The 19,384-nt window shown below is 35.1% G+C and overlaps 1 protein-coding gene across 2 annotated transcripts in view; it reads left to right on the forward strand.

Moving 5' to 3' along the window:
* Positions 1 to 19,384, forward strand: part of GLRA3 (glycine receptor alpha 3) — a 198,290-nt gene that overhangs the window by 159,556 nt on the left and 19,350 nt on the right. For both annotated transcript variants that reach the window (XM_042933891.1, XM_042933892.1), the window contains exon 7: positions 3,640 to 3,854. In XM_042933891.1, coding sequence (XP_042789825.1) covers positions 3,640 to 3,854 — 215 coding nt within the window. The remainder of the gene's footprint in view (positions 1 to 3,639; positions 3,855 to 19,384) is intronic.

Consider the following 19,384-nt stretch of genomic DNA (forward strand, 5'->3'; position numbering starts at 1 on the left):
ATTGTATTTAAAAAAATTATTGCTTAACCCAAGGCTATAAAGATTTACCCCATGCCTTCTTCTAAGAATTTTGTAGTTTTAGAATTTGCATATAGGTCTATGATCCATTTTGAATAGTATGAGATGGGGTAGATGTTCATTCTTTTGCATGTGAACACAAAGTTCTCCCTGTACATCTATTGAAAAGACTGATATTTCGCTATAGAATAGCTTTAGTCCTTTGTTGAAAATCAGTTGACCATAAATGATCATTTCTGGACTTCAGCTCTATTCCAGTGAACTGCATATCTATATGAGATGACCATGTTTTGTAGTTATTGTAGATTTGTAGCAAGCCTTGAAATGGGGAAATGTGAGTCCTCCAAATTTGTTCTTTTTTCCCCTGAAGGCTGTATTGGTTGGTTATTCTAGGTCCCTTGCATTTCCATACTAATTTCAGAATCAGCTTGTAAATTTCTGCATAAAGGCAGTTGATATTTTGAGAGAGATTGAAATGAATTTGTAGAGCAACTTGGGAAGTATTTTGATTTAGCCATATTTAGTGTTTTAATTAATGACAGAATGACTTTCCATTTGTTCCAATTTTCTTCAATTTTGTTCAGCTATGTTTTGTATTTCTTTAGTGTGGAAGCCTTGCACTTCTTTCATTAAATTTACTTATTAGTATTTTATTTTATGTGGTTCTATTATAAATGGAATTGTTTTTTTAATTTGATTTTTTATTGTTTATTGCTAGTGTTGAGAAACACAACTGATTTTTGTATAGTGATAGTATATCTTATAACCTTGCTGAACTCAGCAGTTCAACTAGATTTTTAGTGAATTCTCTAGGATTTCCCACATGCAAGGTAATATTTCCTGCTTGTAGAGATACTTTTAGTACTGCCTTTTCAATCTGAATGCCTTTTTCTTAATTGTTGGCCTAATTATCGTGGCCAGAACCTCTCACTACAATGCTTAATAGATGTGGCAAGAGAAGACATTCTTGCCTTGTTCCAGAATTTAGTAGGAAAGCACTCAGCTTTTCACCATTAAGTATGTTATTAGCTGTAAGTTTTTCATAGAAGCCTTTTATCAGGTTGAGGAAATTCCTTTCTGTTTCTAGTTTGTTGTGTTTGTTACGAAAGACTTGGATTTTTCACAAAGTTTTACTTCTGTTGAGATGATCATTTAGTTTTGGTTTTTGTTCTATTAATATAGTGTATTACATTGACTTTAAGGCTAAGCCAACTTGCTTTCATTCCATAATTGTAGTTGATTATGGTGTATAGCTCTTTTCATATGTTGCTAGATTCAGTTTGCTAGTATTTTTCTGGTTTTCCTGCATTTATATTCATAAGAGATATCGGCTGTATACATTTTTTTCCTGGGATGTCTTTATCTGGTTTTTCTATCAGGGTAATACTCACCTCATTGAATGAATTAGGAAGTATTCCCTTCTGTCTATTTCCTGGAAGAGTTTATGTAGGATTGTTATTCATTTGTCTTTAAATGTTTAACAGAATTCACCAGTGAAGCTTTCTGGTCTTTAGTTTTCCCTTGTGTGAAGTTCTAAAATGACTAATTCAACCTCTACTTTTTATAGGCCTATTCAGATTTCTATTTCTTCTTGAATCAGTTTCAGTAATATGTGTCATTCTATATATTTGTACATTTCATCGCTTGTTGGTATACAGTTATTCCTAGTAATTTTTATAATCCTTTTAATTTCTCCAAGTAGCAATATCCTCTCTTTAATACCTGCTTTTAATAACTTTTTTTTGCTTGATCCATCTCAGCCAGGATATTTTAATTGCAAATTACAGACAACCCAAATAAAAAGTTCAACTGCCATAAAATAGTCAACCTTGTGCCCATTTTTATATTGGATTATTTGCCTTTTTATCATTGAATTGCAATAATTCTTTACATTTTCTCTAGGTTTTTTTTTTGAAGAAAAGTTGAGACTAGAATGCATTTTTTTTTTTACTTTGTAACTAAAAAATGAATCAATCAAAATAAATTTTGAATCACTTACAAGAAATAAAATTTAAGCCTTAAAAGTAAAATAATTAAATAACTAATAATAAAATAAAATGACAGTCAAAATATAAATGTACTTAAAGAAGCTCCAGTGCTTATATCAGAATTTGTATAACTTGTTCATTTTTCTCTCTAGAACCACACATACACATGTGGTATACATGTGTATATTTTTATCTATTATCAATTAATTTATTATTAATTATATCATGAGATTACTTGGATTATTAATAGTGATAACAAGAAAATGTCTGTTATTCTTACCCTATTTCATTATTTAACTTTTTATATTTTAATATAATCTTAATTTTTTTTTTATGTTTATTTCTGCAAGAGACAGAGCGCAAGTGGGGGAGAGATAGAGAGAGAGGGAGACACAGAATCCGAAGTAGACTCCAGGCTCTGAGCTGTCAGCACAGAGCCCATATGTTTTAATATAATCTTAAAAATCTAAATTTATTTTTAAATATTTCAAGAATTTCTAGGCATTCTGTATGTAGTTGATAAATTGATGAAAAGATCATAGATAGCTTGCATGTATGTTTCTGATCACTAAACACTAAAGAGTGGAATCTAACTTCCCCAGAGTTTCTGAAACTTTGTTAGGGATTTTAAGCTCTGAAATCTCATCCATCCTTTCATCTAGCGAGTGTCCTGTGCATCACAGTAGCACATGGCTCAAGCCACATTTCTAGAAATTTTGCCCTGAAACTTATCTAAGAATACACTACTAATTTTCTTGGATGTGCTCTGTGATTCTCTTTCACAACTGGATCAGAGAATGTCACTTAAAAAAAGATCAGCATGTTAACTCACTGACCTTAATAAAACCAAGAATTTGGTTATTTAGATAAACAGTTATTTTAGGGAAAGATAACATGGTAATAGCACTAAGAACTATAGTCCGAGGGTAAGCAGAGATAACAACAAAATGGTTAACTAAGACATAATTAATTCCTCTATTAGTTACTTACCATAATAGAGACACATGTCGTAAATATATAGAGTAAATATATCTCAGGTTATTTTAGTGTGTTTTTAAATTATGCTCAAATTTATTGATGGAAAATAACATGTTTTGCTCTTCTTTGCATTAATAGTTTCCAAATTATTAATGCATAATTTATATAAATTACATTTAAGGAAGTATTTATCTTCAACTGAATTTTTCCTTTAGCACTTACTTTAAAGTAAATGTAAAGGCCTCTGGACCAAATAGCACCTGGCTCTAAGTAAGTACTAAACAGACACCATCAATGAGTAAAGAAGGCCTTTATGTAATAGACACACACTTCTCCTGTCTTATCTCAGAAACAATTGCTAGAATCAAGTGAAATAATAGATGTTTGAGTACTTTCAAAGTAGGAAGTGCTAATCAAATGTGAAGTAATAAGATTACAAACTATTTCCTGGTAAGTATACTCTCATGTTGCTTCCAGATGCTTACAGAACTAGAAGAAAACTATTTTTTCAGAAACCAATTTGCATATATGATTTAGGATCCCTTCTCACTGTCATGGAAAATTTTAGGACAAAATATAAAAAAAAAATGTGACATTTGATACCATACAAAGACCTATTTTTACCAATTGCTGCATTTATTTTACAACCAACTAGGCAAATTTACATGTATAGAAGTGCGATTCCATCTTGAACGACAAATGGGATACTATCTGATCCAGATGTACATTCCCAGTCTCCTGATCGTGATTCTATCCTGGGTTTCATTCTGGATCAATATGGATGCTGCTCCAGCCAGGGTAGCCTTGGGAATAACTACTGTTCTGACTATGACCACACAGAGTTCAGGATCTCGAGCGTCCTTACCAAAGGTAAGTGTGCTAAATGGACATACACATACATTTGCACAAATATTTGTAGATAGAAAATATTTTTACATTAGAAAATTCACATAGATACAATTGCCAGCTTTCGTCATTTCTTTTTCAACAGGATGTAGTATTGTTACTAATTTTTAAGGTAATATATAACCAAGGAAAAAAACTTGTAAATCACAGAAATAGATGGGGAAGATTTCTGTAAACCAATGATATCTTCCTTTGCAGTTGTGTTATAATCCCCAGTTATTTAAATATCAGTAACACTCTTATACATTGTGGAATTTTTTTATCTATAGATTTTTAAACATTTAGAGATCTATAAAACGTGTGTAAGTTAAATCTACATAGTAACTTTACATGGTGGCCCAATACTCCATTGCATGGATGTGCTGCTATAGTAATATACTTACTATTAGGACTGACACAATAATGAACTTTAATATGATGAACATTATATTCATGAATATGTATGTGTGTGTGGTATGTATGTGTATGTATATGTATATATATGTGTGTGTGTGTGTGTGTGTATAGCTTTACATATACTTTGCACTTTTCCTTAGTATAAATTCTTAGAACTGGATTCACTGTACTAATAGCTGTACGTATTGATATGTATTGCCAAATGTATGTCAAGAAAAATTCACGGCAGTTACTCCTACAAGTATTGTATGAGGGCACCCATAGTGCTATATGTAGCATTTATTATTTTTGTGGGTTTTTTTTTCTCCTCTGGCTTTTAAGTTGCCATAGGTCAATAAAAAGGAAAGCTTATCTAATATGATTTTAGTCCATGCTGAGCTGCCAGAATTAAAATAAACTGTTCTCTCTATGAAGTTTATAAAAGAACCCAATATTTCCTTTTACAACATATGCTGAAATAAAACATAGGAAGCTTTTTTAATCCATTTAGCAAAATAGCAATAGAAAATTATTTTCCTCTCCTAAATGACTTCTAAGAAAAATTTCTAGTATCTAAATTAAGTAATCCTGTCTAGCTTCCAACAAGCTTCACTATTATTTTCATTACGATCATAGAGATGTAATAGAATATAGTAGCTTTTCTTGTGCATTTGATGCTATCTATCTGCAATGCCAAGCAAATTATAAATCTACGGTCACGGCTTCCTTAACTCTTACTGAATCATATTGTATGATTCAATTTATTAGATTAAAATGCCTAAATAAATAAAAGCTGATGGCAGGACATTTTATCACTAAAATGTTACTTCATATAGGAAGAACTTGACATTTAACAATGCTCACACTGCCTAGATAAAATTTAATGGTTGTCTTTCAACATAAAGTCTACTTTTATTGACAGTTAATTGAATTTTCAAAATGATCCATATCAACTAGTGCTTTATAAAAATATTGTTCAAGTGAAAATTATAAGTCTGTTTATAAGATTAAGTTAATAAGTCTCAATGATTATTTATATAGATATAAATGTCTCAAGGGCTCTGATTAAAATAGTTGAAGTCCTATAGTCAATTTGTAAAGGAAATTGCCAGTTTACTCATTGATTTTCTTCATGAGCTAAACAAAAATGAAAGCACATTCATTCTGTAAGTTGTCAACTAGAAAGAAGAGAACAAAATGCTCCATTTCAGAAAGCAACAGCTTCTATGAGACACAGTATAAAGACATTTGAATACAGACATAAAGGCAGAATTGGGAGAGCACGAAGGTCTGAGTGGAAGAAACAGAAATAAAGAAAGCAACAATTGTTTTTTTTAAAACAAAGAATAGAGACACAAGTTTTTTTAAAAAGAAAGAAAATCTTGGGATGTCTTTATACTTTTTCTTAAGATATAAGAAATATTTTTTAAAAAAAATCATTAATTTCACTATGATCTCAGGGAAGGAATAAATTTTCAATTATGAGTTCAATTATATACATAATGTATACAAAGCCTTTACATCTCTTAAATCATAGAGACAATGACCACAATGGAAATGTGATAACAGATTTAATTCCAACCCACAAAAAGATAACTGATTACCAAAGTAATATCTTAAGAGAAAGTGACCATATCATTTTAGGCTTTGTGATAGTTAAGGAATGGGAGGTTGAACATATTGTTATTATTTTTTTAAGTTTATTGATTTATTTTGAGAGACAGAGAGAGAGAGAAAGAGAGAGAGTGAGAGAGAGCACATGTGAGGAAAAGAGAGAAGGAGAGTCCCAAGTCTGATGTGTTGCTCAAATTCATGGACAGTGAGATCATGACCTGAGCCCAAATCAAGAATCAGATGCTTAACTAACTGACTCACCTAGGTGCCCCAGAACATATTCAGTTATGTATATTAGAATTCAGGAAGGGAAGCACTGATGATCCAGGATAAACAACAAGAATTAACCTATTCAAAGAGATCATTCAAAAGAGGAGAAAATCTCTTGAAAAATGAAATTTTTATCCTGTGATTTTGGGGTCCTAGAAAGACAAGAGGTGAGGGCCCACACTTGCCTTTGGGAACAGATGACTAAATCCTACACCTTAAGGCCTGCTATATTCTCAACCTCACAAAAGAACCTTCAAGATGTCTAAAAATCTTGCCACTGAAATATCCACCATTCTCCTACTGACAAAATCTAGGAAGTAGGAAAACAAAATTAAATTCAGGAAACCAATAGAAGATTATCAGACAGAAGAGGAAGAAACAATAAATCATTAATTTATAGTAATTGCTTGGTGTTTTGTCCAGGCTGTGTGCCAATGCATCTCCTACAGGATACGAAGGAGCTTGGAAATCAGTCAAGTAAGGGTCAGGGTAGAAAATTGGAAAGTCTCAAAGGATATACCTTAGCCAGCACCTTGAGAACTGCAGAGCTGAAAAGATTCCTCTCTGATATTTCCTGTTGCATTGCCCTCTACAGTGTCATAATAAATCAAGCATGTAATAGTCCAAAGCAAAAAGACCCCTGTGATTCATTTCTTGGAATGTGGAACTATATGGAGTTTCTGCAGGGCCTACATTAGGTGACAAGAAGAGGGTGACAATACAGCCTATTGACAGCAATTTTATAAAGTTGTATAACTTTAGGGACACTCTTTAACACTGTGTGCTTGGAGAAGAATGAGCGAGGGAAAAAAATGGTGATGACCATGGAGCCACGTCATGGACGGTCTTATAAACCTTAATGAAGATCAGGTTTATTTTTAGTGGATTTTGGAGGGATTTTAATGAGAGCAGTAATCATTCTGACTTTTATTTGAAGATCAGATAGAAAGGGTACAAGTGGAAGCAGAGAAACTCCAAACAAACAATTGTAGTCTAGAGCAGGTGATGGTCTGGCTAGACTGGTAGCCATAGAGGTGGAGAGTAGCGGATGTATTTAGAAAAAGGTAAGTGTTTTAAAGAAAAATGTATTTGGAAGTGAAATACATTATGACAGGGGACACTCAGGCCTCAGACTTCAGGGAGTAAACCTATAGCTGGATAGGGAAGCAGAATAGAGATGATTTTCCTAAGAAAGAAAGAAGGCCCAGAAGGAAGGGAAAAAGATGTATTTGTGGTTGGCCCTCCTCCTCCAGTTGGAAATAAACCTGAATATTCAGTCTTATTTTTCTTTTCTTTTCCCAGGGCCATCTCCCCACCCTCCTCTCTCTCTCTCTCTCTCTCTCTCTCTCTCTCTCTCACACACACACACACACAGAATAGATTAGACAGCTGAATTAAAGGCAAGACTCACTCACCTTAAAACTTTACTCCCAAACTCTGAGATCTCAACATTTTGTGATTTTTTTTTTTTTTTTTTTTTTTTTTTTTTACATTTAGAAAAGCAATCTTCCCAGGAGACTCAGGTTTAATCAGAGGTGAAAGAGAACATGGCAATAATCATTTAATTATTTTTGAGTATATATATATATTTTTTTTTATTTGATTTATACTAATACCTAGTTAAAATCTTGGCACTGAGGGAATTATATTTTTTATTATGTCTAGAGATGGATCAGAATAGAGAAAATTGGTAGAAGGGACAAAATATAATTTTAATTTGGAAATTATGGGTTCTAGCAAGATTCTGCACGAGGGAATTCTGGGAAGATCTCAGCTATATAGCAATATCACATACATCTTACCCTTTCTTTCCTGCTTTCAAAGATCAGTTATTTCTTCTTCAAATCCTACTCCTATCCCTTTTTCATTCTCTTTCATTGGGACCAGCAAAGGTCCAGCTTTGTTACATGTTTTCTGTTTTATATCATCTGCAGAAGTACACAAATATTACCATGCACACCCTAAATTAGTCTTTTAAAAATGAGTTTCAAACTTATTGTAATAACAGAGAATAAAGATAACATGCTGAACAAACAGATGTATGTGCATGTGCCCACCCCACCCCCCCCACACATACCCAGACACAAGCTTGGCAGAGGCCAGAGAATCTCTAGCCTCCAACTTCATCCAAACCCTAGCTCTTAACACAATATAGTCTTAGAACCCAAAACCATTTCAGTAAAGTTGCAGTTATTCCGTATAACAACCAATCCCCAAGTCTCAAAGGTTTACCACATTTATTCTTGCTCACAGCCTTGTTAGCTGCCTGTGAGCAGCTCTCTTCCGGGTTTGTCTGAGATTGGCTGACTTGGGGGGACTTGGATCTAGGCTGCGGAGTAGGTTCTGTTCCCTGTGTCTCCCCATTTTGGGAGGGTAGGTGTGGGTAGCATGTTCTTTTCACGGAGGAGTGTAGGAAAGCAGGAAGGCAAGCAGGAACTTGCAGTGCTTTTGCTCAGAACTGACACAGAGTGACTTCCGTTCTCATTTTGTAAGTCATACCAGGTTTCATAGCCAAACCCAAGTCAAGGGGGGTGGGGAGTGGACTCCACCCACAGGGTAACCTTGAACAGGAAAGGAGAAAAAAAAGATTGTCAAGAAATAATCTTATCTACCTTAGGGACAATGGTTTGTTAAAACTGTCTGTCTCCTTTCCTAGACCTGACTCTGCCATATTAGGAAATACTCAAGAAAACAAGGGGAGAAAATGGGATGGGGAGAGGAAAGAGTGAGGAGTTCCTGGAAGATTCTATGCCACTCTGTCCTCACCACTATGGACATCTCATTTGGAGCAGAGCTACTAAATGTTAGAAAATAAGAAACACTAGAAATTTCAAAGGTGGACTGTCAATTAAATATTTCACACAAGCTCAGAAGCCTGTAGGCTTTGAAAATCTCAAATTCTGCACTAAAAGCTGTTTATCTTAAATAATTTCTTTTTGCTTTTTTCCCCCCAATTTGGGAAAACCATCAGAAGTAAATTTTTGAGAGAACAAAAGATTTTTTATAGTTCTATCCTCAGAACCTAAGTCAGCACATGATATATGTCTACTGAGTAAATATCATGCAGATATTTAAAGACAAGAACTTTTAAACATTTACTTAGTACTCAGTCTAAACTTGGAAAAGAAGAGAGTTTGTCATTTTATCATGTCTTTCTAAAGGAATGTAAAAATTCAAGTGAATTACTCTTGTGTATAACCATATTTTTCCACTTGAGAATCACCAAGTTACTGACAAAAATTAAAGATTGAAAGTATCTACTTTACAGTGTAATAAAAATATTGATTTTAGAAGATATAACAAAGATAGCTTTTATATTAAGTTTTCACTCTTCCTAAAAACATAATTTATAGAAGTCATTACAAATGTTAGAAAATAGCAATTGAACTATTATATTTTTATTTGGATACGATGGTTGTGTGGGGACACAAAGATCTGTATGTGAGATTGCATTGAAAAGAGAAGGATGGAAAGAAACCTGGAGGGTTTATACTCACTATTGTGTTCTTATCTAATTAGTTTTCATTCTTCTAAAAAAAAAAAATGAAGTTTTAAAGGAGAGTAAATTGCTGGGTCACCGAGGTGACTCAGTCGATTAAGTGACTGACTCTTGATTTCAGCTCATGTCATGATCTCTTGTAGGATATAGCCCAGGCTCTGTGCTGACAGCAGGAAGCCTGCTTGAGATTCTCTTCCTTTCTTTCTCTCTGTCCCTCCCCTGCTTGTGCTTCTCACTCTCTCTCAAAATAAATTAATAAACTTAAAAAGAAGCAAATAAACTCTCGAACTGTGAGAATCATGACCTGAGCCAAAACCAAGTTGGATGCTTAACTGACTGAGGCACCCAGGTGCCCCATTAGCAATTGTATTTAACTTATAATAGAGTATCTGATGCAAGCAATACATTTATTTTTTTAATGTATCAAATATACTAAGAGTTTGATTTCATATTATATTCACCTAGGGAAAAAAAGAAAAAATAAAAAGGCATAGAAAATGAAAGAGTCATTTCTTCATACCTTTTTTGTTAAAAATCACAGAATATAATGCATGTGTACGTCATCCAATTTTATTAGTGCTTTGTCTATTATCTATAAACAGATAATTCCTAAACATAGGGTAGTTCCTATAATAAGAAGGATAGAAATTGATAAATATCACTGGTTTTACATTTAACCTTAGATCTACATTTACTTGGTTAACATAAATTTACATTTACTTGGCTTCCTAGATCTCCCTAAGCTGAAAATTAACAAGGGTCAAGCCTGTCTTCTGATAGGTGACACAGAGTCAGAGCCACTGCATATATTCTTAAATCTGATGGTCCAATTATGAAAAAGCACATAATCAAATGACAAAGTTTAAATTGAGAAAATGATAAAATACAATGGCTTTGGCATCAGATTAAATTTAAAAGCAAAACAAGTATATGCCACCTTGAGACAATTTTACCTAAATAATGTTTTAATAACTCCTTTTTCCACATTCACATACATCCTAGACTCGTACCACAAACCTTCCAGGCAGATTAAAATGGAGTAAAACTCCCTCTCACCAGCGGAATAAAGAACATGGTCCCTAAATCAGTGTGGTTAAGCAACTAACCACACTGTAAATGAAGGCTCTTAGAACTCAGAGAAAAGGGGACTGGGAAGGTATATGGTTAAAACAAAGATAATATTATGGAAATAAAGAGACTCCTGTACAAAAATACAGAGGAGAAAGAAGTCACAGGTATAATTCATCCTTAACTGAGCAGTTAAAACAGATAATATATAAAGAAATGCCAGTAACTAACAGCATGCACCTAAGAAATATTTCCACTGGTATCTAGATTTTACAGTTTTATTTAAATGTTAAACATAACAGCCTTACCCTGTAGAAGGGATGATGGAAAAACTCCCATAACTGAGGGAGAAGTCAGAGATAAGTAGATGACTTTTCCAAATCCCTTAGCCTTTGTGATTGCACCTTTCTTATCTGGTGACTGGAGGGATTGGCCAAGTCCATTACTTAGGAAATAATGCAGTTCTGCTGTATTATGATTGCATCTCTTAAAATAAAAACCTTTATTTGGAAAAGAAATACTGTACTTGAAGCACCATTCATTTTCTAAGGTTTCTGAGGGTCATAATCAGTATGAATGCAACAGCAGTTAGCCTGGGCCCTTGGGAGTAGCTTCCCAGGGTGATAAATGGCAAAGTTCACAAAATCTTGTGCTGTGTGATTCACTGCCTGGTGTTCCAAGAAGACAGTTTTTCACATAGTTTCTTTTATTTTTCCATATCCAATTTATACTACTTTAACACCTATTTCTAAAACAGTGTTTATTCTTTTCCTTTGTTCTTATTCTTGTCTCTCTCTCGTGTTAGGTCTTAAAAGAAGCTCAAAATGATTTTGAGACTAATGTTTTTCCCTATAAAAGTTACAAAATGGAAAGTTCTTATACGGGTTTTACACCAGGGAGAAATGTAGGATCAAATATACCACAATCTGGATTTTACAAAACCAAGATTGAGGAATAGTCAGTGTGATCTGAAAATTCCCAGAAAAAAGCTGTGACACAGGCAGGAAATCTTTCAGTGTATCTCAGAAGAAAAGCACTTCGTTGTATGCTTGAGTCATTTGTCCATTCCACAGCCAGAACTGTTCATCACAGTTTACTTGACAATTCTAAGGAACTGGGAGTATCTACCAAGATTGACTACCATTAAAGTGAGAAAAATCACCCTAATGAAAGGGCTATTTTAACAAACCAAAAGCAATATAATGTGATGTTTCACTCTGTCTCTTTCTCAAAAACAGCAAACTTAGATTGAGAAGAGAATTGACAAAATATTCACTCCCAAATGTTTGCTGGAAAATCTCCCTTCCCTTCCCTTCCCTTCCCTTCCCTTCCCTTCCCTGGTGTGCCAACATGTAGGTTTGTATGAGATTTTGTGAGCCTCAACTCCTGGTTCTGGTCTACTCAATTTCTTGTTCTTAAATTTAAGTCGTGTTGCTTGTAAATGCATTTTAAAAGTCTATTTCTGGAAACTATTGGCTAATAATAGTCTTAGTTATAATTTGTAATTTAATAACTATAATTTACTATAAATAAGTTGTCTGGCTTAGAGTCTAATAAATATTTACTCACTAATGCCCTGTCATCTGTGAGCTGTAATCTAAGGCATTATCGGTCCCAGTAGACAATCCTTTCAACCACCTCTATGCGGAGTAAAGTAAAGGCATGTATCTTGGCCGTCTTCTTGACTACACCGTTTGGTGCCATACTTGTAACACAACTCACCCAATGACCTTGTAAAGGAATGTGTTCTAAAATTTCTGCTACTTAATAATCTTACCAAAAGCTAGGGTCAAGGTAAATATATTTATGAAGGGTTGTCTGAAATGTATGCAACGCATCTACTCTGAATTCCGAGAACGCAAAATCAAATGGCTTCAGAGGGCATAGGCGCAAATAAGTTAACCACAGAGTGTTCTGGTATAGTTATTAAGTGTGGAGATGAGCACCATGGTTAACTGGGAGGTGCCTTCCATACTTAGAAGCACGTTCCTTTTCTTTTTCGAGGCACTGTGTAGCAGGGGCAAACTTATTCCCGTGCCTAAATTTGGCTTGCAGCCTGCCTGTCTTTACTTGCCACTAGGTAGGCCATCTACTATCTGTCCTAGATTACGTTAGCGCTTCGGAATGCTACCTGGACTCTATTTTCTATAACCCGTCACAAGTGATTTTACTGAATTCTGACCTAACACTAAGGTTTGAGGAAATTTTTGGCTGGAGATCAAGGGAGGTTTCTGCTGCACTTTAATTAATTAATAGCTTTTTTTTTTTTTTTCTTTTTTTAAATAAAGCAGTGAGTTTTGCTCTTCAACAAAGCTGTTGTAGTTCTCTATGGAGACATCGTAAAACCGTGATTAGATCCTATCCACACTGTCCTCAGTTCTGTACCTGTAGGAATCCGGAATCCTTGTTTTTGTTTCAGAAATAAAACTAGTGGAAACCTTCCCACCCCTACTCCGTCTGCCACTCGTGCTGGCTTTCTCTTCCTTCCAGGCACATGGTAAGATTGTACCTCTTAGTTCTACTGTAGGGGCTGACCGGAAGGAGTGCTGGCTGATGAGTTTCGAACACAGTGAGCTGTGCCACTTCTAGCCTGGAGTATTTGTCAGCAAACACGAGACCCACCAGTGCCAGGTTTTCCTGTACTATCGCCACTGCCAATGTTCCAGATAGTGACTGCCCTATCAGCTGAGGTCCCAGTAAGAATGACAGTGACAAGAGTCACCATGTAATTCAAAGTGGACATGCAGTGTCTTTTATTGTTCTTTGTTTCATGCCAGTGAGATTTGGGGATTATGAGGATTATGGAGATTTGGGGATTACTGTGTCCTATCCTAGCTTGAATCCTTATACCTACTTCCTTGCATCATTGGTAGGATAGATGTAGAGAAATTCAGGCTTAGACAAGCTCCCCGAACGTGATTGCTCCCCAAGGTCAAGGAAATTTGATTCATTTGATTCTAGTCTTTATAGCCAGGATGACTGTAACTGATAATGATAAAGTCCAATTATATATATATATATATATTATAATATAATATATATATAAATATATATATATTAAATATATATAATTATATATATAATTAATATAATATATATATTAAATACTAGTTTATATATTATATTAATATATATATTATATATATAATATATATATATAACTGATAATGATAAAATCCAATTATATATATATATTATTAATATATATTAATATATATAATTGGATTTTATCATTATCAGTATATATATGTGTGGGTGTGTATGTATTTGTGTATATATATATGTATTTGTATATATGTATATAAATGTATATGTGTGTATATATATATATATATATTTGGGACACAAAATGCAGACTGTCTCTATTTTCTAATGATAACATTAAAAGTAGAATGAATGCATAATCTTTCTGGGAAAAAACTGACATAAGAAGTCCATAGAACATAATAATTCTTATATTCCTTTCTCTACATTATAAAACATTTTTTAGAATGAGAAAGACAAGGCCTTGCAGTAACCTAGCTTTGCATATTCAAATGATAATTTATCAAACTGATCTCTTCTTAGATTATCACATGACAAGTAGGGAATGGTTTCCCTGCTCATAAAAACACTTCATTTTAACTAATGTAAGAATGTTGTTGAGGGGACTTTCATTGCATTTCAGAAGATAAAATGCTTTCCTGATCTGGTTTTGCTTCTTCAGAGCAACTGGTTTGTTTTATGTGGTAAATACAATGCTCATGTCTCTTTTTCTACATTGTTTGCTAGGAAGCTGTTTGTAAGATTTTAGAATCAGCATATAGAGAGGACCTTACAATATGTATTTCGCGTACTGATTTCAGTCTTAACCACCAGATAAAAGTTAAAGAGGCTGGAATACTGAAGTACAGAGAGTATTCTTATTTAGTGCGTTCACAGTTGTCGATATGTAATGGTAGCCTAAAAAGAAGCAGCCTAAAAACTAGGTGATAGAAAATAGTAGTTAAGTTTGTGGGCTTTGGAACCAGAGGAGTTGTATTCAAATCTGGATTTGCAGCATGGTAGCAGTCTTAGTCAACTCAAGCTCTTATAACAGAAGACCATAGAATAGGTGACGTAAAGACCACAGACATTTATTCTCACAGCTCTGGAGCCTGAGAAGTTGAAGATCAAGACACTGGCAGAATCAGTGTCTGGTAAGAGTCTTCCTCCTGGTTCATAGATGGTGATCCTTTAGCCAGTAAAAGGCATGAAGGAGCTCTCTGGGACCCTTCCTCCAAGGGCACTAACCTCATTCATGAAGGCTCTGCCCTTACAACCTGATCATCTTCCAAAGGCCCCACTTCCTAACGCTGTCACCTTGGGGGTGAGATTTCAATGTCTAAATTTTGGAAGGACATATTCAGTCCATAACAGTAACTATGAGACAAGTTACTTTACTTAAGCAAGTTATTTTATTGTGCCTAAGTCTCATCTTTAAGATGGGAATAGTTTCCTCAATGGTGAGGATTAAAAGTGTTAATTTTAGACAACAACTAAGAAGATTCAGTAGTTCTATGGACACTACTAAGAACACCTCCTGGCATGTTAAGTGTTATAATTTTTCTCTAATAATAAATGGCTGGTGATTTGAAGTCCTTCCGTGTGACATGGAATCAATTCAACATGACTTGCGAATGCAGAGCATGATGAACACAGTCTAGGCCTTAGAAATACCAAGATGAATAAGACCTGGCTTTTGTCTTAGCCCATGGGATATATTAGCCTAAAAGGAGAAAGATACATAAAAAGATAATGTCAGTCTGGTGGAGCTAGGTCAATAATAAGATGAATAATTTGATGTTTGCTTAGACATAATTTGTTAGAATATCAGTATAGATACTTCTCATTGAAATTCTCTAGAACATACTCATTTTGGTATCCCCTTAGCCAAGGTTTTTCAAAAATAGAAAGCACTTAGAGATTGGGAAATAGAATAATTAACTAAATAAATAACGTTCAAGTGGTGCTAGCCAGCAGTCATCCTGTAGAACTTGCCTATAAATGCATAGAATTACAATTGTAAAGAGTGGACTGGGAAAGGGTTTCTATAAGGAGAGGGGAGGTAGAAGGTGAGAAAGCCTGTCCCGGTCTGGACATCTGGAGAAGGTTTCCCTAAGAATGTTTTGTCGAAGCTGAGACCTGAAGGAAACCCAAAAGAAGGAATGTTCCAGATGAAAATAAGAGGGATGAAAAGCTGCTGAGGCAGGATGAGGTTTGTCAGTTGCTTTCAGATTCCAAAATATAAAAGAAGGGAAGTATAGTTAGAGCATAATAAGCAAGTAAGGAAGTGGCATAAGATGGTAAATATCAATCCTCAGAGGCCTTCACTGACCATCCCTATCTAGCATAACTCTCTTCACCCTGCCCTTCTCTTCCTATTACCCCATTGTGGTTTCTCTGTTGCACTTCTTTTAAATTATATCTGTGTTTTTATTGTATGATTTCCCCAAATGGAATGTAAGTTCCATTAAAGACAGATTTTATTTATCTTACTCATCTCTGTAACTACACACTAAGAACTGAACTTGGGTACATCAATGGTGTTTAATAAATGTTGAATGAAAACAAAAAAGATTGAATGCATGTGGTAAGAGAAGTAAGGTGGGGGCCAATCATGAAGGGCTTGACCTAAAATAGATTTGAGACTTTAAATTAAGTGAAAGCACAGGAAGAGTTTTAAGTGGAAGGAGACATGGATTTGCATTTAAAAATAATCACTTATTGTGATTATGTCGAGGATAGAGTTGAGGGGCTGAAGAACAGATTATTGTGGTTGAGATCAATAGGATGGCTGTAGGAAGGACAGAAAATTATAAATTTGAGAAATAGAAAGAAAGTATAAATAACAGGGCTGGGTCTTTGATATGAGAGAAAAAGAGGACTTCTAGTGTGGGTATGAACAACTTCAGAGTATAGCCTTTTAATGGGGAGTAGGAGGCAGTTGTGTTTGTTTCCTATTTGTTTGGTAGAGTCTGGTAGAGCTTCATAGCTTTGTTGTTGTTGTTCTTCTTCTTCTTATTTATTTTTATTTTTTTATTAGAGAGAGAGAGAGAGAGCAGGGGGCGGGGCAGAGGGAAAGAGAAAAGAATCTTAAGCAGGCTCATGTTCAGTGCAGAGCCCAACATGGGGTTCAGTCCCACAACCATGGGATCATGACCTGAACCCAAATCAAGAGTCGTACACTCAACTGACTGAGCCACCCAGGTGCTCCATAGTTTTTGTTTTTAGTCAGAGTAAATTTGAGGTGCATGGGACATCCAAAAGGTAAGAAAGCTGGCTAGAGAGTAGTCTAGTCAGCAAAACTATATTTGGGGTCCATGAGCACAGAGGAGGAATTGAATCCATGATAATGGATGAGGTTGAATAGGGAGAAACTTCAGAGTTAGAATAGAAGAGTGGCTGGACTGTATCCCTGAGGAACTCAGGATAAGGAGGAAGGGCCCCCAAAGCAGAGTGTGTTAGAGCAGAGGAAGAGAAACCTGAAAAACATGGGTCATGGGAGCCCTGGGAAGAGTGGGCTCCAAGAAGGAAGCAATCTTCAGTACGGTGGCTTTAAAAGGGTCTCCAGGACAAAGGTCCTCCTGACTGGTGCATTTAATTAGTAAATGTTTAGGTTTTATTTTCTCATACTTTTCTATTCAAGGGGTAATATCGAGAAGGGATTGTTGCGTAAAATTGAGTCATGGTTCCAACAGCACATCGGACGTTGGGACTGTTGACAAGGTAGTTCAGAGGAATGAACTGCCTCTTGATTGGAGTAAGTCTTCCCCAAGAGACAGCAACAAGTAGAGGATGGAAAGACGGTATGAATCTGAATCACATGGGGTGTGTTGTATATCATGAGTATGTTGTGCATGTGTTGGAGTAAGAACTGTTGTCCATATTTTAGTTACTATCCCTAGAGTTCCAAACTTCCCACATCCTGAGTTTGCTGTACTGAGATGAGCAGTGAGGGTGGCAGAGGAGAAAAAGAGTTGAAATTGGCGAAGGGGGTCAGGGAAGAGGACAAGGAAAGTAAGCCCTTCAGGCTTAACACTCGGGAGCTGTTCACAATGAGCAGAACCCTGGCAGGCATAAATGACGTATACCTATCTCTGTTGTCATTGGAAATATTCATTGGATTAATACGGAAATTAAATTTCTGATTTATCTCTGGTTCACAACATTATAGATTCAGGTTGTTAAAGAATGAGCACATACTTTGTGAGTCATATTCTTCCAGGAATGGTGTAGCTTGAGATAGCATTTTTGAAATCTGTATTATATCTTCCAGGACAGTATGTATTTGAGGGCAGCCAAAGATTTCTGGCAAATTGTAGAACTCATGAGGTTTAAATCCATATTTTATAAACAATTAGACACTTAGTACAGCACTGAAATAAAATGAGGGTGTACCTATCTTTGCCTGGAAGTCACACTTAAGATAGAGGAGGAGATGTTGAGGGCTCCCTTGTTGGCATATTTCATATGTAGGTTGACACCGTTGTAAGCGTCAAGAAATGACCTCTTTTTAAAAGATAATTAATCCATTCCAAGACATGAACAAAACATCACTTCCGAAAGCGAAGCTACACATAAATCATCATCTGTGATTCATTTTTTCACCTGTATTTTAACATTTTACGCCTTCATTTATCTGTCTACTTATTCAGCAAATATGTGCACACATGCCAAACATTATTGCAGTGGTGAACAACTCAGAGATGACATCTGCCCGCAAAGAGTCTAAACAGAAAAAGAATAAGAATAGGCAATTACAGTGTAGTGTGTTCAGTTAAGCACAAGTGCCATGGGATTCTGAACCAGACTTGGGCAAAGTCTAGCCTGAGACCTAAAAGGCCAACTGAGAAGGGTGGGAGAGGGGTTTTTCTTCACTTTATTATTTACTGTTCTCCCCATCATAGACTTCCCTCCTTTGAACCACAACCTAAATTTGATCAAGGTTTCCAAATGTTGACATTTGACAAAAATAACATCATTAAATATGAAGAATGAAGAGAGAAAAAAATACAGAATATACAGACAGCACAGAAATAGTCAAATTTCTAAAGCATAAGATTTTGATCTCTAAGGTACATTGAGTTCCAAGAAGTAATTAGTACATCTTTGCTTACATCTCGTCTATATTTCTGCTGTCCTGGATCCACATCTTCTTAGGGAAGGGACATTTGTTTCTATCAGTGGGGAAGCAAAGTTCTAGGTAATTATCCATTTCCCAGGAAGAATGTAAAAAAAAAAAAAAAAAAAGCTTCGCATAAATATCTTTCATTCTTAATCTCATTCCTGGCAAATGAGAGAATATTTTTTCCCACATCTAATTGGCATGACTAAGTTATCCAACAAAATGAATTATCTCATACTCATGGCACAAAAGGTGATGATTTTATTGATATTGCTTTCATGATATAACACTATGTGTAATACAGGCACATACATATTCAGTAAGAAAAGATACTAAAACTTACAGAAAATTTTCATCCTTAAACAACTGACATACAGCAACATTTGTTCAATTGCATCATCAAATCACCACACCATTAAGCTGAGAGAAAAATTAAAGCAGTTTCTTAAAGGTTACTGACTTGTTCCCTCCAAAGGTCTTTGGTCTGTATGAATCTGTTTCTAGGAAATAGGGACTACTTCC

The sequence above is a fragment of the Panthera leo genome, chromosome B1 (assembly GCF_018350215.1).
Source record: "Panthera leo isolate Ple1 chromosome B1, P.leo_Ple1_pat1.1, whole genome shotgun sequence".
Taxonomy (NCBI): Eukaryota; Metazoa; Chordata; class Mammalia; order Carnivora; family Felidae; genus Panthera; species Panthera leo.